The 27572-nt window shown below is 35.6% G+C and overlaps 3 protein-coding genes across 7 annotated transcripts in view; 2 read left to right on the top strand and 1 right to left on the bottom strand.

Annotated features, from left to right (window-relative positions):
- Window positions 1–7379, top strand: part of LOC127871985 (zinc finger protein with KRAB and SCAN domains 5-like) — an 87735-nt gene extending 80356 nt beyond the window's left edge. Inside the window, exons 5-6 of one of the 3 annotated variants that reach the window (XM_052415328.1) lie at window positions 3956–4236; window positions 5431–5538. In XM_052415328.1, the coding sequence (XP_052271288.1) occupies window positions 3956–4200 (245 nt within the window). In that variant the 3' untranslated portion in view covers window positions 4201–4236; window positions 5431–5538. Of the gene's footprint in view, window positions 1–3955; window positions 4511–5430 lie in introns of those variants that run through there. The other 2 variants (XM_052415336.1, XM_052415326.1) reach the window with 2 other exon arrangements.
- Window positions 7380–9266: 1887 nt separating this feature from the next.
- LOC127871989 (serine/arginine-rich splicing factor 4-like) lies at window positions 9267–20780 on the top strand. The gene is made up of 6 exons (XM_052415341.1): window positions 9267–9513; window positions 13827–13866; window positions 14332–14463; window positions 16397–16513; window positions 18305–18433; window positions 19619–20780. Exons 1-6 carry the CDS (start codon window positions 9511–9513, stop codon window positions 20362–20364), a joined length of 1167 nt encoding a protein of 388 aa, XP_052271301.1. The 5' UTR covers window positions 9267–9510; the 3' UTR covers window positions 20365–20780.
- Window positions 20781–24195: 3415 nt separating this feature from the next.
- The window catches only part of LOC127871974 (uncharacterized), a 341340-nt gene continuing 337963 nt past the window's right edge, over window positions 24196–27572 (bottom strand). For all 3 annotated transcript variants that reach the window (XM_052415293.1, XM_052415294.1, XM_052415292.1), the window contains 4 exons: window positions 27346–27458; window positions 26763–26793; window positions 25941–26006; window positions 24196–24509 (listed from right to left, as the gene is read on the bottom strand). In XM_052415293.1, the coding sequence (XP_052271253.1) occupies window positions 24421–24509; window positions 25941–26006; window positions 26763–26793; window positions 27346–27458 (299 nt within the window). In that variant the 3' untranslated portion in view covers window positions 24196–24420. The remainder of the gene's footprint in view (window positions 24510–25940; window positions 26007–26762; window positions 26794–27345; window positions 27459–27572) is intronic.

The raw sequence follows: 27572 nt of genomic DNA, 5'->3' as shown, positions 1-27572 counted from the left end.
GGTCAGTATCTTTGTATCTCAGGTGAGCGACTTTGTGCCTTTCATGGCCTCTAGTGTTTTTTTTTTGCGTTACAATTTGTTTTAAATTTTGCTTCATAGTTATTAGTTAAGGTTACCACCTGAATACATGTACATTCAGAAACATATATAAAGTTAAAGGGACTTGTACACATTGATATTTTTTGAAAGCAAGACACTTTTTTTTACGGAACAAGCATGTAACATATGGAATCATGTTTAGTAATTATAATACCTAAAATTGATTAAAACAATTTGCCCTAAACAAGAACGACATTCAGACTTTGTATATAATACAGGTATATTGCTAATTATTGCTACAAAGTGTTTAAAATACTTTATTATTATTAGCTCAACTGTGCTAAAGGTCAGCTATTGTGCTCACACTATGGCCGGCGTTGTGAGATGTGTGTCCGGTGGTTTGCACTTTGCTTCGTCAAACTTGTTGTTTCTTTACAACTTTAAACGCCACATGTTTCATCCAATGTTGATGAAATGTATTAAGACAGAATGTTTATCTTTACAATATATAGGCCAAGTTTGATTATGTTGCAAGTGTCCAAAGACTAGGTCACAGTAAAATGTTAGAAAAACTAACCTGTTTCTTCCCTACAGGCCATATTTATGACTCAAACTTGATACAACGTTTTCAGAATATTTATCTTGATTTTAAATTTCAATCTAGGCCATGTGCGTCGAACAACAATATCACATGGTCAACAAAAAGAAAAATAACTTATTTTTTTTTGTCTATATTGAGTGAATATATTTAGATCAGAAAATTGCTCAGAACGAGTATATTGACATTTTTATGTTAATTTGTAATACGTTCGTCCTTAAACAAGGTATAATTCACCAGGTCAAATATTTGGAAACCCTTTTTAACACTCTAGAGACCAAATTTATTATTCAATCTTGATGAAACTTGGTCTGAATGTCCCTTGTTGCAATACCTTGGCTGTAGTTGACTCTGAGTCACGCGCATACAAATATTGGTCACCAGGCCAAAATTAAGAACAAACTTGTTACCACTCTAGAGACCACAGTTAAGACGTATTTTCATATTTTCACGTATGTGTAGTACCTTAGAAAGTTATATTTAATTTAAAGTCCCCGTTCGCGGAGATATATATGGGCAGAATCGTAAGAAATCGTGTTTTTATTGAGGATATCACTGTAAATCCGGTTTAAATCGGTTGAAAACAAACAATATAGCGATTTTTATGTTGGGGTCGAGTACGATTAAGTACGAACACGACCTAATTAGTATTCATGATTCGACACGTTAATTCAAACCTAAAGATTCAACATTGCGGATATGGGCGAATTTAGCGGAGAGAAGGCAAAAACAAATGCAAATACATCTGTTACAGACGGAAACTGAGTTGCAACGCTACGTTTTTGCTAAATCTAAGTATGTATCTTCCATATGCTAATAATGTTTACCGAAAGCTTAATATAGATATAATTTGCATAACTCGCGACGCTGCAATGGTTTTCGCCTATTGCATGTATGTATGATAATTTATATATTATTTTATCGATTCAAAACCGATTTTGACCAGGTTTGCGATGTCAACCTCGATAAAAATATATTTCAATGAATTTATGTAGAAGTTTATTTCTCGATTTATATGCAAAACAACCACGAACGGGGACTTTAAGACCTTTCTTACTAAATTCAAGTTTTAAAGGCTTCATTTCCAAACCTTAGATTGTGATGAGAAGCAAACAGCATAAAACCTGAACAGACTGCGAGTTACTCGCAGGACGTTCTGGTTTTATGCTGTTTGCACATAGCCATTTTCACTTTGCCTCTGTGTGGGAAAGGGTTAAACATGGTTATAATGATTATTGTGACAGTGCTGTTGCCAAGTTTAAGTCTGTGATTTTTTTTTTTAAAAAAAAAACACAATTTCGCCGACTAAAATGCAAACTTTTGTGGAAATAATAATAAACACATGGTTTGAATAAATATCATAGTTTGACGGTTCTTTAACATGTAACAATAAAATAAACCAAAACTAAACCATTAAAGGAAATAACTAGTTTTACATGTTGAATCTGGACATTCCTAGAAATTCAAATCCGAAATACATGTAGTATGTTCTAAGTAATTTTATTAAGTACGTGAACCAATTATTGCTTTTTTTTGTTATGTTGTTTTGTTTCTACATGGTTTTGTTTTTGGCGGAAAAGATGATTATGAAAATAAACATCTTTATGTATGAATCCCTTTTTCTTTTGAAATACAATGTTTTGAAAGGTTAGTAAAAACAAGTAGTTTATTATCGACCTATCTGTATAATTCAGCGTAAAAGTGATAATAATCGCTGTTGTATAATCTTAGACGCAACTCAGTTTTTGAAAATTATGTAAAAGCTTTTTATATAGCAAGTTTAAAGTGAACACAACCCATTCAAATTTATAAAGAGTGTGTCTTAAAGCATAGGTCGATATGTTTTTTTTTCCAAATCATTAATACAAAATATAATTTTTTAAGCTTCATTTTGGGAAAACAGGGCTTAATGCTTATGCATTAATTGTCATCCCAGTGCCAGAGAATCTTTAAACGAAAAACACCATACAATCAGAAAGTGTCGTCCTTGATTAGCATGGGCGCATTGTGTGTACAGGAAAATCTTATTTGACATGCATTAAGCCCCATTATCCCTGCAAGCAGATAATATGTACAGATTTCAATGATAAACACTAGACTGGCTAATGTCGTCTTACAAACTTTTAAACACTATTGATTACATACACACAAGGCAGTGTTCTTGTGGTGAACTATAAACAGGCAGATGCGGTGGTTAGAGCAGACGCTCCTAGCATTCATCGTCTGCATAACTTTACTGCAGGTAGTGCAGACAGGCAGTGGTTATCGTTCCTAGCGTAGCTAACACGAGACTGACTTGCAGTTATCGTTCCTAGCGTAGCTGACAGCAGACCGACTTGCAAAATTGCCTCTACATACATTAGTTGTGAGCTGACGCTCACGCTCACAACTAAAAATTATACAACATCTTTAGGAATACATCCCCTTCCTTTTGAAATAAAAACATTCGGAATGTAAATATTAAACAAGTAGTAAAGCATCTCAATACCCGCATAAAGGCATATATCTGATGATCATCTCAATATCCACATAATAGCATATATCTGGTGAAAGGGTTGAAAAATCCTCGATTAACATTTCCTGGCGCAACACCCATGCAAAAGATCCAACAATATGACCTTGCTTGTTTGAAATAACGGCTTTTCAGTATTTCAGATGATTGTATCCATAGTTCGCTTTCATTAGTAGCCTCTGTGATTCTGCGCTGTTCATGATAGGAAGAAAACTATTTTTTGAAAACTTATGTATGCGACGCCTGTACTTACTATGTGCGAAAGTCGCAATAATGTCGGACATACTTTGTACATGCATTCATTATGTACATCATTTCAGTTTTAAATGGCTAATCCTCCAGGTTCGATGAATAAACAAAGTATTCATCTTAAATGTGAATGCTTCTATACGTATTCGAATAGAAAGTACAAAGTTCATGACACCTCATTTAATTAAACGAACATGTATAAACACAATAATTTTAAATGTTAAATTTAATATAATGGGATTTTTATCAAGTTTATAAATGGCTTTTCAATACTTCAGTAACGTTTGCTATTTTAAGGATTATTTTATTCCGTGAACTATCTTTATCTTAGAGTATGCATATTTCGCAAAAGTTTGCTTTAGTAATCCAATTCTAGTGTAGATCTCAGCGTAGTGATGAGACGTTTACGTCACACGTTTATGAATAGAATTGACTACAGCATTCAAGTATGCGTTTGCAATCCACGAGCTTTCAAATAATCGTCCTGAATCCACGAGTATTAAGCAATGCATTTTAGGCAGTTTGTATTCACATATTCGAATTATTTTTATTTTCAGGTGAGGACCCTTATAATCAGGCAACATGGACGCAACGAATGGACAAAAGAACGCACAAATGCCCGCTGTGTCCGAGCCAGTTTGACCGGATGTCGAATCTTCACACGCACTTGCGCATTCACACCGGGGAAAAACCCTTCGCGTGTCACGTGTGCGACAAACGCTTTGTGCGCAAGTATCACTTGAAGAGTCACATGGTCCGTCATCTAAACGTGAAACATCCGCAAGAGAGTGACGTCCCCTGAAACTTACCTACTTGAATAATGCGCGAAATTGAAATGGTATTTACTCCAAAAGGGAAACATTGTTTCCTACAAATGTTTGCTAATAAGCTATACTGATTGTTAGGCACTGATTGTTACACTTGCTATTAAATTGTACTGAGAAATGAGTCGCTGCTTGGAACAAATGTTCATTTTAAAACGGATAACATTGTTATTCTTCGTAAGAATGTGTATTACATGTACATTGTATTCTAAACGAACGTAAACAGTTAAAGGGGCCTTTTCACAGATTTTGGCATATTTTGCATTAAATGCTTTATATTGATAAATGTAAACATTAGATTTTAAAAGCTCCATTAAAAATCAAGAATAAAATTTTAAAAAGGAAAAAAAGTAGCCGGAACCAGGGCTCGAACCAGTGACCCCCGGAGTCCTGGAATTAGTCTGAAGTAAAAACGCATAAGCCCTCTCGGCTATTCCGCCGGCTGTACACAAGTATTTTATACCTTATATAAGCAATCTTCGTACTTTCGTAAATTTAAACGACAACAACAGAACTATCCAAATTATTCAATCGTTTCGCGTTGCAACGCTTTATAATTTTTAGGTTTTCAAATCGTCAAAAGATACATATAATGGCTATATTGGACTATGGTAAATGTTCAGTAATACTGTTTCCTCACAAATGCTTTGTAGCACTTCTAGTTATCCCGAACAAGTTTGACGAAAATTGAATGCACAATGTATAAGGATTAGAGCAGAGAGTAGTGTGACAAACGGAAGCACAGACGCACGCACGTATGGACGGAATAATGTCTACCACTTCTTTATCCTCATGCTTTTCGGCGCAATAAAAGGCACTTGATTCGTCGACAGAAAGTCAGAACTTTGTGAAATGAAACAATGCAAATGCCTTGAACTATAAAGACTCAACACTAGCTGTGTCATCATGTTGCACTTTATTATAAAAGGAAGCAGCATTCGTAGTTTTAGTGTTACTTCGTAGATACAACAACACTTTTTGTATTGTTATATCATGTGATGACATGTTGTTGATCAGCCACAATATCAATATACCGGTAACAAGCAAAGCAGAAATACGAGTATATATTACATACTTGTGCTACAGTCTCATAACGCTGTCCTTGAACATTTAAAAGCAATATAATGGTTTAGTTGTTTTCCGTAGTAACTAAAAATATTTCCCATATTTCATTTCAATGGTCAAATATTGATTATCCTTTTCTTTAGATCTTGCGGACCGGAAGAAGTACACATGCATGCTCTGTCCGACCAAGTTCACCTGCAGCGGTCACCTGCGTCAGCACGTGCGCATTCACACAGGGGAGAGGCCGTAGGCATGCGCAGTGTGTGGGAAACGCTTCGTCCGGAATTACCACCTGAAGTCGCACATGGTGACGCACATAAGTGATCGGATATGAATCGTTTGGCAGTGATGACAACGTGGTCCTAGAGTTGTATAATTGATCAGTTGGTACCAGATTGACCACTAGTTCTGTACTACGAGTCACAAGACATCATTGATGATCATAATGCAGCCGACCCTTACCTAAAATTTCGTATATAAGCATGGTCGAACGGATCGTGTATAGTTTTTAGCATAGGTGCAACGCACCTATGCTTAAGGTATATACTACATTTCGAAAATGCACATGATACGGTTGACCATTATGAAGCCTTACCTGATCAAAAATCAGACGAAATTTCTATTTAATATAGTATATGGTAATTCTACAATTTTTTATTTGGAAACATTTTTCTAACGTTTTCTTCCAAGAATATTGCTGACACCGTTTTTAGTGAATTTTTCTAAGACCGTTTTATGTAAAAAAAATCTTCTTATAACCTAAAACAAATTTCGTTCGTAAAACAATTTTATCTGCACTATAAATCTCAATCTCCTACGCAGTGGTCACCCTTATACTAGAAGTTACTGACCGGGCGAAGCAAGGGAAGTAACTGCTGTGAGGAGTTTCTATAAAAATCTGCATTCAGAAATCTGTATTCAGAACTAAATCTGTTGTGCACGTCTGCATCTAACGCTTACCACAATTTTTACGACAAATTCTTGACGCAGACGACTAGGGTAGCGTCTTTTTTCATTTGTGAAAAGAATAGTTCGATACAGATCTGTCCGTGCTTAAATTTTGAAAGGCTTGGGTAATTATTTTTCAAAAGCGTTTCAAACACTGATGTAAATGGAAAGATTATCTATTTAAATAGTCGGTAATTGTTTGAAATTATTGATTTGAGAAATTCGCGGATGGCGATATCGAACTACATTATACCACGTGACGCCATTTTGTAACTGAGTAGCTGATTCACCATGATCGCAAGTGTAAAACAACAACAGAAATAAACGTCCAGCCAAAAATAACATTTACATCCGGGCATTTACTTTCTCGCAAAATACCAAGCTCACTTAATACGTGTTCCTGATATTCCGATTGTTATAGGAAGATTTGCAATATTTCCTCACTTCCTGTTTCATTATTTGTACTTAATCTTAAAAATAACCTTTTCTTCTTGATAGCCTTTTAGTTTTTCATTCAGTCAACTGTTCCCTTAACATTTACTTAAGCAGCAACTTCCCTGTATCTTCCACCTATGCTTTTAACGCCATCGGCGCTCTCGTTGTTTCTCGCAGACATCGGAGACAATTCACATGTTTTGTAATTGTTTGATAATAAACGCTCGCAACTTTATTTTGATGTCAAACGTTACGTGTTCTGATTAATGTTTTAGAAATGTTACCGTGCACTGCACAATTCTGCAGTTATTGTCATTCGTACATTCACATTTGTTGTTTACGTATTGGGCATAATTCTATAACATGTATTAGATTGTATTTGACATAAAACGGTTAGTCCTTTCTACATTATTTTGAAGCTCGCATCGTTTTAAATTACTTTTACATACTGTGTTGTCATCGTACAATTGTTATGTTAATTGTTATACTTTTTTCTGGATCAGTTCTCATTTACTATTATAGATATTATTATGACATGCACAGTTAGGAGTTTCCTAAAAAAAGTAAAATTTAGTATTTAACCATTGAAATTAAAAAGTAAAGGGCCTTCGTGCATTTCAATAAGCTTGTATAATTACTTTTTAGTTGATTTTTTTTACATAATGGGACTCTTGAATTACTATGAGATAAATAAAAAGTGCGGAAATATAGTGCATCAATAAACGTTTTATTTCGTGAACTTATGACTTGTGTTGTCTTTATCTGAATTTGTCATTCGATAAAACAAAGATTACATGAATCAACGTTGATGTGAATGGAATAATGCTAAATATATCAAACAAAGATATATATATATATAAACACGTTTTAAACTTTATTTTAACTATGAACAAGAAAAGTCTTTTAAAAAGGTGCATGGCGTTGATGTTTTTTGGTTCTTGGTGGAAAAAGATCGTAAATAAAAACCAAGATTTATGACCTGGATTTGATGTTAATTGGTTTTTGTTGTGTAAAAAGATCGTCAATTATAACAAAGATTTATGACTAATGTCGCGGATTTGTTTTCTGAACAATTCTTTGCTGCATTCAATACATCCACATGCATTAAATGATTGCGAACGTAGTTTTCAATCTTATCGGAGACCCTGTCCCGAGAATGAACACGCCCAACGAAGACTATTATTTGTTAAAACAAGTTGGGACCAGCTTAATTAATCCCAATGAAATAGTGGAGATTTCACAATGGTATATATCGTCTCTGCTAAAAACTTTATTACAAATACTGCCAATCATTTTGTATGCCCCGACAGGATCGAATACGGCAGTCTGACTGCCCGTCCATCTGTCCGTCCGGCATTCCATTGCCGAAGTTTTTTCCCTACCGCTTGCAGATATTGACTTAATATTTGGTGAGTGTGATTCTCTCAGAGGGGGTAATCTCTGAACAACATGGTGGTGACGTCCATGCCGAGAAAGGTATTTTCGCCATTTTATATCCTGTATTACTTTTTTTAATTGTTTCTATGCCGCTCACATTCCAGCCATAGCGTGGCATATACAAACGTTTATATCGTATCTATATCGCTCTTTAGCTCGAATTACTCGCTGCAACATTTCTTAGCGGGTCACAAAATTACAGCTCCCGCTAAGGAAATTTATAGCGAGTAAAGAGAGAATATTCATACAAAATAAACTCTAAACACTTTCTTGCTGATATGGCTGGAAAATTAAACAATTAATACAAGTAATAAAGGATATAAACCGGTGAAAAATACCTTTCTTGGCTTTGACGTCGCCATCTTGTTTGTCATGTGATTACCCCTTCTGAGTCTATATGCAAGACTTCAGATCAAGTTAGATTTTCGTTCCGGTCCATTGATTTTAGGAAAAGTTACTGACATTGGGTGAAATAATAGTTTTCCGGAACCTTTTACGAAACGCTTGCATATAATGACCTGCTTTATGTTTGTAAGGATACTAACATGACTTACAGATCAACTTCGAGTATCTCCGGTCAATTTATTTTTGCCGAGGCGACGGGCGTTTGTCTTATAAATAACTGTTGCTCGGCTTCAAAGTGCAGAAGAGGATATGGCGTTTCACAAACACAGCTCTTGTTCACATTATAATTTAATACATTTTGAAAAATGGACAGACCGTTTCCTATTTTGCTAATGGTATGTGATTAAACTAAGGAAAGACTTCTAGTTTTTCATTCGGACCTTCTGGCGGAAAAGTTCTCGAACACTTTATTGACTCTTTGTAGAGCTCTATTGAGTTGAAATACTGGATTAGACAGCTACGCCAAAAATCGATTTAATCAATTTCGCCTTTTTTAAGAACCCACTTGAGTAAACGAATTTTGAAAGAATGCATTTTATGCATTGCTATTTGTATAAAACAAATTGAATACTGATCCATCAGCGATCGGGGGCAGTAAGCCAACTCCGTTATTTGTATATCTCTCGTTCAAAATGTCGAGTTAATCCACGTAAATCAGACGACGGAGATTCATGCAACTATTTCGAAACACCTACCGAAATTCATATTTATCAAATTGTTTAAAGTCCCTGGAGCGTTTACGCGTGATCTATTGAAATTGAAGTAAAATTGTCCTTGTGGGTGGTGAAATTTAAAGAGCGTCACAAGTAGCAGACGACCGATGTAAACAAACATTGTCGTCAAGACGCCACGAGCACATGTTTCGATAAACGGAAACGGGTAGCAGACGAACATTATTGAAACTTAATTAAGCGCTTAGCAGACACGGTGGATTATTTTGATATACTGCATAATACTTGCATTTTGTTTGTGATCACCTACTACTGCAGAAACACAAAATGGTATGTGCAAATAATATATAATTAACATTTGATACGATTAACTTATGATAGTATTGTGTTTTCAATTTAACATACCGGTAACCATTTAGTAAATCGATATACTTACTAGTAAATATTTTGATTGTTATCGAGCATTTTATGAGCATGTCGATATAGACTTGCAGTGCTTATTATTATATTAAAGGGATCTTTTCACGCTTTGGTAAATTGACAAAATTGAAAAAAGTTGTTTCAGATTTGCAAATTTTCGTTTTAGTTATGATATTTGTGAGGAAACAGTAATACTGAACATTTACCATGGTCTAATATAGCCATAATATGCATCTTTTGACGATTTTAAAACCTCAAAATTATAAAGCGTTGCAACGCGAAACGATTGAATAATTCGGAGAGTTCTGTTTTTGTCGTTAAATTTTGTGAAACTACGAAGATTGCTTATATAAGGTATAAAATACGTTCAGTTTGTGTACTCGGCGGAATAGCTCAGTAGGCTAAAGCGTTTTTACTTCAGGACTCTGGCAGGACTCCAGGGGTCACTGGTTCGAAACCTGCTCCGGGCAATGTTCTTTTCCTTTTTTTGATTTTATTCTTGATTTTTTACTGAAGCTTTTACGATCCAATGTTTATATTTATCAATATAAAGCATTTAATGAATAAGTTAAAAAATGCCAAAATCTGTGAAAAGGCCCCTTTAATCGTAACGGAAACGTTTTGTTTTGTTAAAATTTCTACGTATTTAATAATTTAGATCTAGCTGGTATTAACTTCAATATAATTGTAATGTATTGTGAATGTCTTAAATTTAGATCGATAAATCTTTCTGTTGGTTGTTCATTCAATGTTTCTCTCCAAATAAAGTGATCAATCGGTCGTTGAATGTACTATTGTCTACAAATGTTACGCTTAATAACTCTCCATTTAAGCCTATTTCGTAACGATTAAGGTCACATTTTGAATTGAAATGGCAAAGTTTCCTATAAAAAGCATTATTTTATTAAAATGGTACATGGATTATGTTTCTTATAATAAAAACTTGGCCATCGTACAAACTTTTATTTATTCGTAAATATAAACTGTACATGTATTGAAATGTTACTACGGGGCGTAAATGGTCAATAATTTTGCTGTTTTTGAAACCTCATTCGTGTAATTTTCATAATTTGATGACGTTTTAAGCGAATGCCATTTTTCTAGAAAGGTTCCATTTATTTATCTCATCCATAACTTAATCTACGCATTTTCTGTTTGAATGGTGTGTGCTTTGGTAATTTTTATACACGGAGAAAATCATACAGTGAAAACATTGGAACGGAGTTTTACGTACTTTATTCGCATTATTGCAGTTGTTTCCCAATATGATTCGAACAATTACCAATAAAGTATTGACTCGATTAATGCAAAGGAAGTCATACACATTCTAGCAACATCAGAAGGTACATTATCAGTGCAATACCAAAAGCGCCCGTATTACATTATAAGTTTTAGTTTGATTAAAAGTGAGTAAACAAACGCGCATCGTCGCCATTATTGATAATACGATCTCTTTTTGTATTAATTGTTTATTGAAATAACGCACTAACCATTTCAATATATGAATACTAATGTAAATTATCCTAATGTATTGCTGAATACCCATATCATATGTTCAGCGACAACTTCGCTTCTATTATGATTATTCTTATTAACCCTTTGCAAGCTGGGAAATTTGTCATCTGCTAAAATGTCGTCTGCTGAATTTCTAAAATTAGCATTTTCTACGATTTGTTTCACAGAATACTATCAGAATAGCAAACAGTTTGGATCCTGATGAGACGCCACGTTCTGTGGCGTCTCATCTGGATACAAACTGTTTGCAAAGTCCTTCCAAATTCGGTTCCCGCACTGAAAGAGTTAAAGCATGTATTGCGATGATATTGTGCTTCTCATTAGTGATACGCAAACCACCATGGCACTAAATCGTGAATTTATAAACTGATGAAATCGATACCACCGTGCGAGGTGAACAACTATGCCAATGTATATTTAATTAAGACATTCTCACGCGGCATATGAAAGGCTTCTAAATGAGAGACTTCTTACATGCCCCCACTATCTTATGGAACTCAAATACCATAAGGCCAAATGTCTGTAAAAGAATGCGAATACCAAATTAAAAGAACAACTAAAAACAACAGTTTCTCTTAAAACGTTTTATAATCATATACGTGTAAATTGTATTTAAAAAAAGATAATACGATCAGAACATTCGATGAAGAGTAATTGAATCTCGACAGTAGTTGACCGTGAATCAAATCCGGACACCTCTAAGCATTAAGGACAGAATGTGTTGGAATACTATCGGAATTGGAATGTTTTGTTGCGCGTAACACTGGCGTAGCACATTATGGTTGAATAAACTGTTTAAGTTTTAAAGTTTTCAAATTTGTATACAATGTCACATACCAATAATCCGCTAAGCTGAAAATCAGAACACTCGCATTTTTGTGTGTATTTTAATACATTGAACGCACATGTTGATTCCAATTGCCAGTTTCTTCTATTGGCCACGCGGGAGTACTTTTTATTAAATCGGACCAATCATTTATTGTTTGAAAGTTATTGAACCAACAAAAGCGTCATTAATCGATCTTTGAAATCGAACATTTCTTAAGTGTACCCGTCACTTAAGGTCGATTTAGGTATGATTTCAATGGCCAATAATTGAAATCTCGTAATTCTGTGAAAATTTGTTATTGATTTTGATCAAATATTTATAGTACGCCTTAAGTTGTCGTCGGCAATTTAATAACACGTGTTTCTTCTTGAAGCAAATATTCAGCGTCATGATCTATTTAATAAGTCAAGTATTGAGCGCACAGTTCCAATATATCATTTTTATTAGTCTCAATGCAACACAGGTTTGCAATACATGTAAAAAATCGCACAATAGTAAGAATGTTGTTCATTCATTGGGAAAAGTGGTGATATTAAAGTTAACGATCGCCAAAATCTTTAAGAAAGCTATGTGATACATATTTTAACATCGTATTCATTTCAATAATATTCTAGTACCTGCGTATAATCATGTAATATTTGTTCATATTATAATGAATACCTGGGTATTTGGTTGATTTAGTGTATCAGAATAAGCCGATGATGTTTTTGTGTAATCCCCCGTTCATACATAGCTGCGACTTTACGACGATCATCCCGATCAAGCCACGATCTGACAAAAAGGATCGAGGCCGATCGGAGTCTTAATCGAGCAATTTAGAAAATTATGGTTCATTTCGACCGTTCTACGATGCCCCTACGTCAAACGCTTACTGCGTTTACTGCCGCGACATTCAAGATCATATTACGACGCTACTCAGAGCTTTTACTGCGCTTTCACTACGATCATGAAGATCTCTCCACAATGCTTCCCCGCTGCCTGTACGATTACGGCGCTTCTACTACGATCTTTTTACGACTCTACGCCGATTCTTGTTGGCCACGATCCCGTTACGCTTGTTTTGAGCATGTTCAAAATATGCGTGGCGAGAGCGTAGAGCTCTCCGATCATAAAGACTCTACCGCGATCATACTGCGCTTATGAAGACTCCACTACGTTTCTCCTGCGATTTGTCACGATCGGCCACGTTTTCGGCCACACTTTGATCGTAGTAGAAACGGCGTCTATGTGTGAACGGGGGGTTATCGAGAGGTGCTAGCTAGGATACAATATTCGTCCCACCGCACCTCTGCTTTGCGTTTTTGAGAGTTGCTAGGATACAATATTCGTCCCATCGCGCCTCTGTCAATTAAAAAATAGATGGATATTTATGGTTCATTCGGAGCTATGCAACGTACATGTACATATTTTCTTTAAAATGTTATTGGACACAAAAGTTTAATAAATTGCTGAATAGAAGTCTGGATGCAGTACACTCCTTTTAAGATAGGCATAGAAAAGACTGCACTTTTGACGTTACTTGTAAAGTTATGTTCCAATGTTCGACTCCATGCTCTATGAACGATTTTTTGTGTATAGAATCCCATTTTTAGCATTTGTTGTTGATCAAATTGACAACAGATTAATTGTAAATTAATATATTAAATACGATGCGATTAATTTACCATCCCTATGCACAATGTCTTGAAAAGCATGTTCGTAAAATGATGGATACCCTGATTGTTTCCCTCAAATACCAAATGTGTTGCTAAGAAAAAAAAAACTCGAAGAAACGAGCACCATCAACTAAAATCGATTGTATTTATATTCGATGACATATTCCGTTTCAAACCTTAATATGTCCCTGTGCTGTGGCATGTTTTATTCATTCTTTTTCCAGGGAGACTTTGCGAAGCTTCCGTCCAAAAAGAAGCTTGAAGGTAATACATAAATCACTTAGAGTAAAACTGTTTCAATTTCGTTTATACAAAGCTCTGAACAAGGAAAGAAATGAATCAAAATTATTTAATAATTCACAGTATTGGAATACGAATTGCAACTTATTGATATAATGTTTATATTGGAAAACTTCTTAATTTGCAAATTCCAAAAAAGCATGGATTTGTGTTATAAAACAAATTAATATACCGGTAAATGTTATTATCTTTCATGTAACAGAGATGTTTGATAGACAGTTTAAACATGTGTATTCGTTCATTTTACTGGTCTTTTATTATGATGCACGAACATATTTGTATTATGCATCATATTAATATAATGCAAACATAATTAGACTAAATATAATGAAAATATATTTGAGAAATTTTGCAAACGTTAAACGTTAATATTCGTTCCGTTTCCTGGTCAACCAAACTGATTCACATCTAACCATACTGTCTCCGTAGGCACGTTTTACGACTACTCAGGTGGCCAGAAGACGATGGACCTTGAAAACTTCAAGCGCCTCTGCTACAAGTACTACCTCGCCCCAACCACAAAGGCTGCCTGCGAGCTCTTCACTCAGCTTGATAAAGACAGTAAGTAGAGTTTCACTCAGCTAGATAAAGGCAGTAAGTAGAGTTTCACTCAGCTAGATAAAGGCAGTAAGTAGAGTTTCACTCAGCTAGATAAAGGCAGTAAGTAGAGTTTCACTCAGATAGATAAAGACTAAAAGTAGAAGTTTACGCAGCCAGATAAAGACAGTAAGTTGAAGTTCACGCAGCTAGACAGTTAGTATAGGTTAACACAACTGGACAAAAATAGTAGAATAGAGACGGCGTCTTGAAAAACAGCTAACACCAGTGGAGATAAAAACAACAAGAGAAAAACAAGGCTATTGTCAAGCAATATGGTCCCCTACCGGCTCCACCATTGTCAGAAATTCCACCATTTTTAGATTTTTTTGTTTGCCATAGCAACCACAATTTTTGACGTAGGAACAAAATGAAATAAAGTGCATAATTTCTGTATTGCCATCTATCCATGTTGCAAGTTTCATGAAAAAATATTAATAACTTTTAAAGTTGTCGCAGGATCCAGAAAAGTGTGCAGGATCCACCATTTTCAGCAGTATTTCTAGTATATTTGTTGCCATAGCAACAAGAATTCTTGACGTAGGAACAAAATGAAATGACGTGCATAATCTCCATATTGCCATCTGTCCATGTTTCAAGAAACATGAAAAAATATGAAGAACTTTCAAAGTTATCGCAGGATCCAGAAAAGTGTGACAGACTGACGGACCGACGGACACACAGAGCGAAAACCATAAGTCCCCTCCGGTGAAACCGGTAGGGGACAATACGTACATGGACACACAGATAGATACAATAAGTAGTACGGACCCAAGCAATTGCAAATAGAGTTGTAGAAATACACAGCTAGATAAATGCAGTAGTATAAACGCATTTTAACCAAAAAGTAGTATACACGCAGCTAGGCAACACAATATTAGTCATAAAGATACACGCAGCTAGAAAAAACACATATGCGGATACATACTATAAAGGTCCCTTTTCACAGAATATGGCATGTTTTGAAGTTATTCATTAAATGTTTTCTATTGATAAATGTAAACATTTGATCGTTAAAGCTGCAGTTAAAAATAAAGAATAAAATTTAAAAAAGGAAAAAAACTTTGCCAGGAGCAGGTTTCGAACCAGTGGCCCTTGGAGTCCTGCCGAGGTCCTGAAGTAAAAACGCTTTCACCCTTTCGGCTATTCTGCCGAGCATACATCTTAGACGTATTTTATACATTATAAAAGCAATCTTCGTAGTGGCACAAAATATAGCAACTCTCCAAATAATCAATCGTTTCGCGTTGCAACGCTTTATAATTTGTAGGTTTTAAAATCGTCAAAAGATGCATATAATGGCTATATTAGACCATGGTAAATGTTCAGTATTACTGTTTCCTCACAATAACTAAAACGAAAATTTGCGAATCTGAAACAACTTTTTTCAATTTTGTCAATTACCCTAAACGTAAAAAGATCCCTTTAAATAAAGATACAAATAATTGGTGCATGCACGCCGGTTAGGCGTTATCATGGTTTGGTTACAACTGTTGAATGTGGAAAACTATTTACATTGGAAAAAAAGTCGACTCTGCTGTAAGTATTGCATCTCTACCATTACCAAGGTCGCCTTTTAAATGTGAAAGCAGCTATACAAAAAACGGTAGTTGCACACAAACTAATTGAGCACCGACTGTTAATTTACAAATATTCTTTATGTTAGCCAAATTGTTGTAAAGTAACACTATTACATTCAGTAGACAAATATGTTGTAAATTTAAAATATTTCACTCAGTTTGATACATTGTTGTTAAATGAATAAGGGGCATATTTACAAGCGTACATACACATTCTTCAGAATTACTCTGCATGTGTGGAGCATTATATACATACTGTACTCTGAAACCAATTGAGTGTTCTTTACCAGCACAAGGAATACACTGTTTTTTTCCAGGCGATTCTCTGCTCTCATTCGACGAAGTGGTCGCTTTGATGGAGAAGCAATGGACGCCTATCAACGAACGAAAAGTGACCTTCTTGGAAGATTTGCGCAAATGCAGGAAAAAGACGGGTAAAAACGATACATGTTTATATATTAACGAGTATGTACGGGAAGTAACTTTGAATGGTGGTCATCTTATTTGATGATCTCCCTTTAATTGATGAAAACCGTATCTGCACAATCGAAATGACAATTCAACATGCTGTCTATTGTTTTTAACAAATTTTTCAAGCTTTCTACTGTTTTAAATAAATTGTCAACATAAAAAAAACCCAAATAAGTACACGTTTGTTTATTTATCCATGTTTTTATGCTATTTCCCCATATAGTTGTTATTTGAACTTGGCGAAAGTTGGTTTTCCTCTAATTCACGGGAGGAACAAATCACAATGACCTTATTCCATGGGGATATGCGTTTGAACATACTCTAAAGTGACTCACATTGTATTGTCTATTGTTGATATATAATCCACCTCTTAAAAGAAACAAGAAATATCTTTTAAAAAAGATATACGGCGTTGATTGTGGTTGGAGTTTGTGAAAGGTAAAGAGTTCAATAAATGAGATCAAGGATAGCGAATATCTTTTTCTGTGCAGTTCTTAGCTGCATCACACGCAGTACGGGATGTTACGCGGAGTTTTCGCGGCTTATTTTACATTATTACGTATTGCTGGTCATAAACCTATAGATACGAAACAGAAAACCAAAAGAAGAATGGAAGTGAAATTTAAACATATGAGTCAACCGGCCACACGCGAAGTATCCGTACATATTTAAAATATTTATATGCGCGTTCTTCGAACAAACCTGTTTTAGTGGTTTGTCGGGCATTGCTATTTGATTCGATTATTAACAGTATCGAGAATCATCGCGCTCATGCTTAATACATTAGTCAATATAGTGGAATAATTCTTGTTAAATTAATTAAAAATAATATTTATCATGGTATTGTTGAAAACACATTAAGAATCTATTATTGACATACCATAATACTATCGCTGCATATCTTCATTTAACATCTTTCTGGTCTAAAGAAAATTCCAGTTCACCTAGTTCACGGATAGCGTCTATATTATATAACGATTCTTTTACTGCCCGCGAACTCAGGTCAGCACAAAGCGTATTCGAAGACGCAGCTATGACCTGTGAATAAACCACACACTAACCGCAGACTGACCCGTGATACCTCGCGGGCTGAGATGCAATGCATTAAAGTGAGGCCACGCTTCTTATACTTTTACATGTTGACAGGAATATGGAAGTCAGTACTAAATATGAGAACATAGCCTTTAAGTATAAACGCTGTTGCCTCTGAAAATAAAAGGTGCAAGATTGAGTGTAAAACTGTTCTATCTATTAAGCCTTTTCATTAGAGATAAACATGTTTCATGCTGAACACGCAGTAAAACAGTGTTACAAAGACGCGGATACGTTTCCAATGTTCCGGTGGAAGGCTCAAATCAGCCTATGGGATAAATGAAGTCAATTCATTCTGAACTAGCCGCGGGAAATTTTATTTGAATTTTATTGGACAGTTACAAAGGTCAGGTAAGGTGAAAAGCTGGCGTATACAGCTTCGCCGAAAAAGGGAGGTGATATACTGGATTCTCAATAGACATCTGTATGCCAGTCTAGATCACTTCGTAGTTCAGGATACAGGATCAATTAATCGCGAGGAGCTCTACGAGGTCATGCAATAGAACAGCGAGGAGGCTCGGCATGGTTTCTCTGATATTGTTTCTTTTTTTCCTCCGTTGCAGGTCCAATAAATCGCGATGAACTGCGCGAGATCCTGCAACAAAACAGCGAGGAGGCTCGGAATTGTTTCTCTTATTGTTTCTTTTTTGCCTCCGTTGCAGGTCCAATAAATCGCGATGAACTGCGCGAGATCCTGCAACAGAATAGCGAAGAGGCTCTCACAGACGAGGATGTGGACTACTGCTTCGATAAGCTTGACATCAACGGCGATAAGGAGATCTCAGAAGAAGGTAAAACATTCTAACTCGGTTGTTTTATCCCCCTCAAAAGGCGGAATAATATGGACATGGCGTTGTCTGTCCGCCTGTAACAAACTGTTTAGGTCTATAAACTCTATATCAACATATTAGATTTCAACATGAAACTTCATTTGTCAAAATATATCGACGAGGAAAAGTGCCATGCACAAGTCTATGCCCCTACACTTTTTAAAAAATAAGAGTTATCGCCTTTGTTAATGATGTAATTGTTCAGGGCTATATATCAGATACTATACAAGATTTCACCATGAATTGAATTGGTGCATTGATATCAAAGGGGAAAAAGCCATGTACAATAACCATACACTATCTTAAATAAGAGTTATTGCCCTTTATTCTTGAAGTTTTGCGCCCATAATTCAACAAAATTGTGTTTGCCGGGGATTTAAATTCAACGAATTGCTGTTTTTTTCTTTGCCTTGTTTTCACGGTCATGTTTATCGAATGGACACTATTTAGCAAATGTTAAACGTAATGTATGCTTATTTCGTTCACTGGTCTGACGACTAAGTGCAACTTTTAAGAGAACTTTATCTCAACTACACATTTAAAGACCGTTACTTTTAGTGTCATGTAATAAACAAATGGGGACAGCGACACGCAATCTACATCTCTTGCAAAAATCTGTTCGTATTAAAAAAATCCGAAATAAACGTTTCCACTCAGCCTAAAATGAATGGAGGACAATCCTTTATATATGTGTGGAAGACTGTCATATTCTTACTTATCCCATTTATCTTTAAAACGCTCTTGCCTAATACCTTTGACATAATATAAAGGTGAACCCCACGACATGTATACAAAGAAATAAGTCGTTATTGTATCGTACCTGACAATTTCTTTTGAAATTTGGTTCCAAATGCATTTCCCCTAAAAACACGAACACATTGCAAGGTCCACATACGAACGTCCGAACACTACCACGTAGTAAGTGGGCAATGCCACTTTAATCCCCGATGCAACCACGAGTCAATTGTTGACATACATGCCATCAATTTTCAGGTCCCAATCGGGACATTCTATAAAAAAAATTGTTGGGACATTTGACCTCAAAACTTGACTGTCCAGCCGAGATAGGTCTGCATTAATCTTCTTTACTAACACAATCGTTGTCTTTACATATTATAAATATTATTTGAATATGATTCGTTTCAGAAATATGCGAACTAATTTTCAAAATGGAAGATTTGATGTCAAGAGAGCCCTCCAGAGTCGAAATCACGCTTAAATCTGAAAAGAAAGACAAGAAAGATGAAAAGAAAGACAAGACAGATGAAAAGAAAGACAAGAAAGATGAAAAGAAAGAAAAGAATGAAAATCAAGAAAATCACAAATCGCGGTCGCGATCACGCTCGAACTCCGGATCCAGAAAAGGTTCGGCAAAACATCGCAAAGGATCAGGAAAAAAGAAGTCTAGAAGCAGGTCTTCAAGTAGTAGCAGTGGGAAAGGATCGCGACAGGGATCAGCACATCAGAAAAAGACGGAAGAGGTTAATGATTATCAGTTGATTCCTGAACCTGAGCGTGGACCGGATGAAATGTTCACGGCGGAACATGTTGCGACAGAAACTGAATTAGGGGAACAAAAGCTAGAAAAGGGGGAAGGCATTAACGCAAAGATTACAGCGCCTTCTGGCGACCACCCGAGTAATTTCCAGGACATGTCGCCGATGGTATCAGGACCAGCGGCAGATAAAAAGCCAACCCAAAAAGCTCTGACGAATGATGCTGACGCCGATGGGGAAAACATCGAAGAAGATCACGATATTATGGATGAGGAAATGGAAGAAACGGAAGAAATTAAAGAAACTGAAGAAACAGAAGAGCACGAAGAAACGGAAGAAATTGAAGAGACTGAATTACCTAAAGCAAAGTCGACAGAAAAGGCGAAAGCAAAGTAAAACAAAAAGCAAGCTAGATATTCATGTTGACAATGTACACAATACATGGACGATGTTTGTTGAATGCATTCGCAAAGGCATAATCTGCAATATTGCTCTTGGTATTTCGTTATTTCTTATAGATATAAACATTGCACTCATTTAAAAACATTCTTCAAGCGCTTATGTAAATAATTCTTTGTTATGATCAACATCCTTACATTTCACCTTTTTTATAGGCACATATATCTTGTTTGCAGACGGAAGAAGAAACATCAATGTTCAATGATTTTGAATGAATCATTCAATTTCAGTTGGGTGTTCGTAACTTTAAAATCTCAAAATAGATATTCATATTTAGTTTAATATTTTACACAATGCACATATGTTTTACAGTCATATTATTTTAGAAATAAATCTATACAAATATTTATAAATAGACTGTTATTAATTATTTTTCATGACTTTTTTAGCTCACCTGAGTGCTCAGGTGAGCTTTTGTGACCGGTCTTTGTCCATCGTATGTCCGTCCGTCCGTAAACATTTGCTCGTAAACACTCTAGAGGCCACATTTCTTGTCCCATCTTCATGAAACTTGGTCAGAAGCTTTGTCCCAAAAAAATCTCGGCCAAGTTCGAAACTGGGTTGTGCCGGGTCAAAAAGTAGGTCACTAGGTAAAAAAAAAGAAAAACCTTGTAAACACTGTAGAAGTCACATTTCATGCCCAATCTTCATGTAAATTTGTCAAAATGTTTGTCTTAATGATATCTTGGTTGAGTTCAAAAGTGGTTCCGATCCGTTGAAAAACATGGCCGCCAGTGGGCGGGGCAGTTTTCCTTATTTGGCTATAGAGAAACCTTGTAAACACTCTAGAAGTCACAATTTTTGCCAATCATCATGAAAGTTGGTCAAAACATTGGTTAAATTGATGTCTCGGACGAGTTCGAAAATGGTCGAGATCGGTGAAAAAACATGGCCGCCAGTGGGCGGGGCATTTTTCTCTATATGTATATAGTGGCAGTTTTCCCTATTTGGCTATAGAGAAACCTTGAAAACACTCTATAAGTCACAATTTATGCCCAATCATCATGAAAGTTGGTCAAAACATTGGTTTTATTGATATCTCGGACGAGTTCGAAAATGGTCCAGATCGGTGAAAAAACATGGCCGCCAGTGGGCGGGACATGTTTCTCTAAATGTATATTGTATATAGTGAAAACATATGTGAACACAGTAAGTCACATTTTTGGCCAAATTTTCATGAAATTTGCTCAGAACATTTGTTTCCTTGATACGAGAGTTGAGTTAAAAAATGGTTCCGGTCAGTTGAATAACATGGCTGCTGGGAGGGGGGCAGTTTTCTCATTATGTCTCCCCCCTTTCGAAGAAGAGGGGGTATATTGTTTTGCTCATGTCGCTCCGTCCATCCACCACATGGTTTCCGGATGATAACTCAAGAGCACTTATGCAAAGGATCATGAAACTTCATAGGTACAATGATCATGACTCGCAAATGACCCCTATTGATTTTCAGGTCACTAGGTCAAAGGTCAAGGTCACGATGACCCGAAATAGTTAAATGGTTTCCAGATGATAACTCAAGAACGCTTATGCTTAGGATCATGAAACTTCATAGGTACATTGATCATGACTCGCAGATGACCCCTATTGATTTTCAGGTCACTAGGTCAAAGGTCAAGGTCATGATGACCCGAAATAGTAAAATGGTTTCCAGATGATGACTGAAGAACGCTTCTGCCTAGGATCATGAAACTTCATAGATACATTGATCATGACTCGCAGATGACCCCTATTGATTTTCAGGTCACTAGGTCAAAGGTCACGGTGATCCAAAGCAGTAAAATGGTTTCCAGATGATAACTCAAGAACGCTTATGCCTAGGATCATGAAACTTCATATATACATTGATCATGACTTGCAGATAACCCCTTTTGATTTTCAGGTCACTAGGTTAAAGGTCAAGGTCACTATGACCCGAAATAGTAAAATGGTTTCAGGATGATAACTCAAGAACGTTTAGGCCTAGGATCATGAAACTTCATAGGTACATTGATCATAACTCGTAGATGACCCCTATTGATTTTCAGGTCACTAGGTCAAAGGTCAAGGTCATGATGACCCAAAATAGTAAAATGGTTCCGAGTGATAACTCAAGAACGCTTAGGCCTAGGATCATGAAACTTCATAGGTACATTGATCACGACTCGTAGATGACCCCTATTGATTTTCAGGTCACTAGGTCAAAGGTCAAGGTCACGGTGACCCGAAATAGTAAAATGGTTTTCAGATGATAACTCAAGAACGCTTATGCCTAGGATCATGAAACTTCATAGGTACATTGATCATGACTTGACGATGACCCCCATTGATTTTCAGGTCACTAGGTCAAAGGTCAAGGTCAGGGTGACCTGAAATAGTAAAATGGTTTCTGGATGATAACTCAAGAATGCTTATGCCTAGGATCATGAAACTTAATAGGTACAATGATCATGACTCGCAGATGACCCCTATTGATTTTCAGGTCACTAGGTAAAAGGTCAAGGTCATGGTGACCTGAAATAGTAAAATGGTTTCTGGATGATAACTCAAGAACGCTTATGCTTAGGTTCATGAATTTCATTGGTATATTGATCATGATTCGCAGATGACCCCTATTGATTATCAGGTCAAAGGTCAAGGTCACAGTGCTAAAAAACGTATTCACACAATGGCTGTCAAGGTCACGGTGACTCAACTTAGAAAAATGGTTTCCGGATGATAACTCAAGAATGCTTACGCCTAGGATCATGAAACTTCATAGGTACATTGATCATGACTTGCAGATGAAATAATGATGAAACTTGACCAGGATGTTTGTCCGGACAATATCTAGGTCAAGTTTGACATTTGGTAAAGATTGAATGAACTGACTCCTCTCAGGTGAGCGAACTAGGGCCATCTTGGCCCTCTTGTTTTACTTTTCTAGTTCTTTTACAGCTACATCCAAACAAACAACAAAACACATTGGAAAGTAAATGACATACCAACATTTAAAAAAATTCTCATACACAATATATGTTTAATTACACTTCTGGATTATTATGAACTGCATGTAACATTTGCTTACATTCTTTTTTTCAGTACATCAACAATTTAGCTTTTAAGCACATAAAATTAGAGTTTTGACAAATAAAACAAGAGGGCAATGCAAAAGTGTTCATCTGATTTCCATGTACATCAATTTCCAAAAATTGACTTGGTTTTTTACATCATTTACCTGGTGTCAAATATGGCCTTGATAGAGCCAAGATGGATGTTCTGACCAAATTTCATCAAGATTGAGGCGTCAATGTGGTTTCTAGATTAAAAATATGAGTTTTCTCAGATTTGAACTGGTGGCCTTTTTTCGAACAAATATGATGCTGCCTAGATGTTGTTAAGATAAACATTTGACCAAGTTTCATTTTAATTGAGACATAACTGGTTTCTAAAGTGGTACCAAGTTTTTTCTAAGGTTTGACATGATTACCTTGTTTTTGAGTGCTCATGAATCCAATTTGAACCAGGACTTGATATTGTCAACATAAACATTTTGACCATGTTTCATCAAGATTTGAAAATCATGAACAACCTCTAAGAGGTCACGAGCTTCAATTAAAATACATGCCCTGCAAAATTGCAGATGATGGACATAGTGATGCATTAGCTCACCTTGACCAAACTGTGCTCCTTTGAGCTTAAAAAAATCTAATTATAATTAATTATCTAGATTGATATTGGTTATTTGTTTATCTTTTCAGCAAAAAAAAAGGCGTCTAGCTTTTTTTGGTAAATCCAACGACAAACACCAAATTTAGATTTGTTTTTATTTCATTAAATACATAATTTGTGAAACTAATGAAGTGCAAATATCATTTGAACAGTAATATGTGAAAAAGGTAAACAATATGTTGAAGATTCACGCAACTGCTGTGATCCTGTTTTTACAGGTCTCCAATATTAAAACAGTATAACTAATACAGAGACTTTTGCTCATATTCTCATCAATCTTTACATGTTAATCAATTAATTACAAGGTTACTCATTATCTTCTTTGTAGAAATCTTTCATCATCACAGTCTCCGACCAAGTTATACTTTTTGTTTTGTTCTTGCCCCCGGCTGCTCCTTTAAGACACACAGATATTTATAGACAAGAAATATCTTTTTAAAATAAGTTGGCGTAATATTGTGAAATTAAATTTTCAAATCAGGGTGCCCCCATGTCAACATTTCCAAAGCAGGGGTGCCCCTGTGTCCAAATTTCTAAATCAGGGGTGCCACTGTGTCTAAATTTCCAAATCAGGGGTGCTCATGTGTCTAAATTTCCGATTCAGGGGTGCCCCTGTGTCTAATTTTCCTAATCATGGGTGCCCCTGTGTCTTAACTTCCAAATCAGAGGTGCCCCTGTGTCTAAACTTCCAAATCAGGGGTGCCCCTGTGTCTTCATTTCTAAATCAGGGGTACCCCAGTGTCTAAATTTCCAAATCTGGGGTGCCCCTGTGTCTAAATTTCCAAATCAGGGTTGCTCCTGTGTCTAAATTTCCATATCAGGAGTGCCCGTGTCTAAATTTCCTGGTCAGGGTTGTCCCTGTGTCTAAATTTCCAAATCAGGGTGTCACTGTGTCTAAATTTCCAATTCAGAGGTGCCCATGTGACTTAATTTCCGAATAATTATCTGAGTGTGTAAATTTCCAATTAAATTATCTGTGTGTAAATTTCCAATTATTATCTGTGTCTTTTGTTTAGCTCTGGAGTGACGTTGAAATGAAATAGGACACATCCAATTTAGACAAAATGAAACCCATCACTAACCACGGGTCTATGCACTTGTACCTAAACGTAAAGGTCTGATATGTCCCACAAAAAGTCCATTCAAACTTTCATTTTTCATAAGTTGTTTTATGAGACGAGCCATTGATGCACTGCCAAAACAAGATGTTAACAACAAATCAATTTTTGCTGAAATATTTTACGTCTCACATTTTCACAAGTTAAACCAATTTAACACAATCATCAAATTTTCGATCAATAGGACGAGAAACAATCTCAAGAAATAATTCTTTAATCTTTATCCATAGAAATGATGCTATTAATAAGATAGAGCACATCCCAAGATTTCCTATGTTAGTTCAGTTTTTCAAATTTAGCTATTCTTTTTATTTAGGTATTTAAATATTATTACAGATAAGTAAAAATCAGAAATGAAATATGAACATATTTAGTGCCTCTTGTTATGGAATCAGTAACGACTTACTTACTTACTTACTTGTGAAGACTAACATTTAAGTTTGTTCACATTAAATTCTAATACTGGTACATTCTTATATACATGTACCTCTAAAATATAAGCTGCAAACATTTTCTTTTTAAACAATCTATTTCAAGCTTTGCAGAATTATTTAGGTTACAGGAGACTATGTATACACATACACAATACACACTTTGTTTGTATCCACCTACCCAGGTAAAAGGATATGGCATCAACATATTATAAGCCTAATTTTAACCGTCCAATCCAATTTTCATTTGCATTCATTTCTTAAGTGATAATGTTACCTTTTAAGATTCCTTTAGCCGAAGATGGTTTTGGGCTTACAACATGTGTCCTCTTTGTATCAGACCCTTGAACACAAAATGTATATAGCATTCTACAACAAACATGGTAAATCTTCCCAGTTTTAATATAGAATGATAACTTATTCTTACATTAAACAAACATATTCATTGGGTAATGATATTAAAATCCATTGTAGTTTACTCACTTTTGGAAATGTCTTAAAAGAAAAGCTTTGCTTAATTTTGTAAATTTATTTAAGGCAACAACATGTGCCAAGAGGATATTAATGTCCATGCTACTTGTATGCAAACAGGGCAACAACACACTTTAACTGGGGCTTAACATTAAAAATAATAAGACTACTATTTTTGATATGGGCGAAAAAACTACTTTTTAGTTGAACATAGAGATGAATTCAAATGAGTTATTTTGAATTGAAGATTTGCATTTTAATTTATCGAAGAAAGACAGAAATAAGGACCTGAAACAGAAGCATGAAGTATCCATTTCTTTAAATTAAAGAGGTGTACCAGATAGAGTGTTCAACAGTTTGATGTTTGCAGGTAGACCAATTTAAGTGAGCCACGTTCTGAGAAAACTGGGCTTTATGCTTGTGCTTAAAGTGTCGTCCCAGATCAGGGACGACACTTTCCACTTTTATGACATTTTTTGTTTAAATGAAGTCTTTTCTCAGCAAAAATCCAATTAAGGCGGACTTCACAGGCTAATCTGGGATGACACTTTACGCACATGCATTATGCCCATTTTTCTCAGAATGCGACTCAAGTGATAAACTAATTTATGAAAAAATCAATAGTTACCAAAGTCAGCTTCATCAGCCTTCCTCTTAAACTGAAATATTGAGATATTGCTTTCAATATCTATTCAATCACTAGTCACTGCATGGTCAAACAACCAAACAAGACAGTTACCCCTATATAGCCCTCTCTACCTACTGGAATTGATTTTGTTTTATAAAACTATAACAAAATGTATTTATGAATAATGAAAATTGAAAAATATACTTATTTTGATCATATTGTTGTAAGTTGTTACCGGTTAAGTGATTAAAAAGTGTTGATAAATATTGAAAGAAATGTTATACAAGAACATTACACGATGTCATAAATATAAGGTCATAACGTAACCAAATAAAAAAAACGGATTATGTGACGTCATTAAATGCCCATTATTCCCCCGTTTTGAATCGGATACTTAAAACAAAATACCGTTACGCTCATAAAGGACTGCACTTTTAGAAACTATAAAAATCCCAAATTCGAAAATTTTGTCATTAAGCCAGATTTTCTCACGACACTCCTCATATGTAAGATGCTAATGTTAATCATTAAGATTAGGTCAGTTTGAAAACTTTCTTAGAAGTTGTGGGCCTAGCATAATCACCTGAACAGTGTGGAGTGGAAGTGGATGAATTTTCGCCATCAGATTCCTGTAAGTCTGCAGGAAGCTTGGGGCAGGTTTTACAACAGAGGAGTTTCCAGTAAGTATGGTAGTCTCTAAACAACCAAATATTGAATAGGCATGTATCAGATGTATTTTAGTGGATATGTTTGTTTCTTTACAGAGGCAAGAATTGTATACATACATATGGTTAATGAGTGGCTTAAAAA

This window comes from Dreissena polymorpha, chromosome 3 (assembly GCF_020536995.1).
Source record: "Dreissena polymorpha isolate Duluth1 chromosome 3, UMN_Dpol_1.0, whole genome shotgun sequence".
Taxonomy (NCBI): Eukaryota; Metazoa; Mollusca; class Bivalvia; order Myida; family Dreissenidae; genus Dreissena; species Dreissena polymorpha.
The sequence above is the reverse complement of the archived record's forward strand: the minus strand, read 5'-3'. Positions and strand labels throughout refer to the sequence as shown.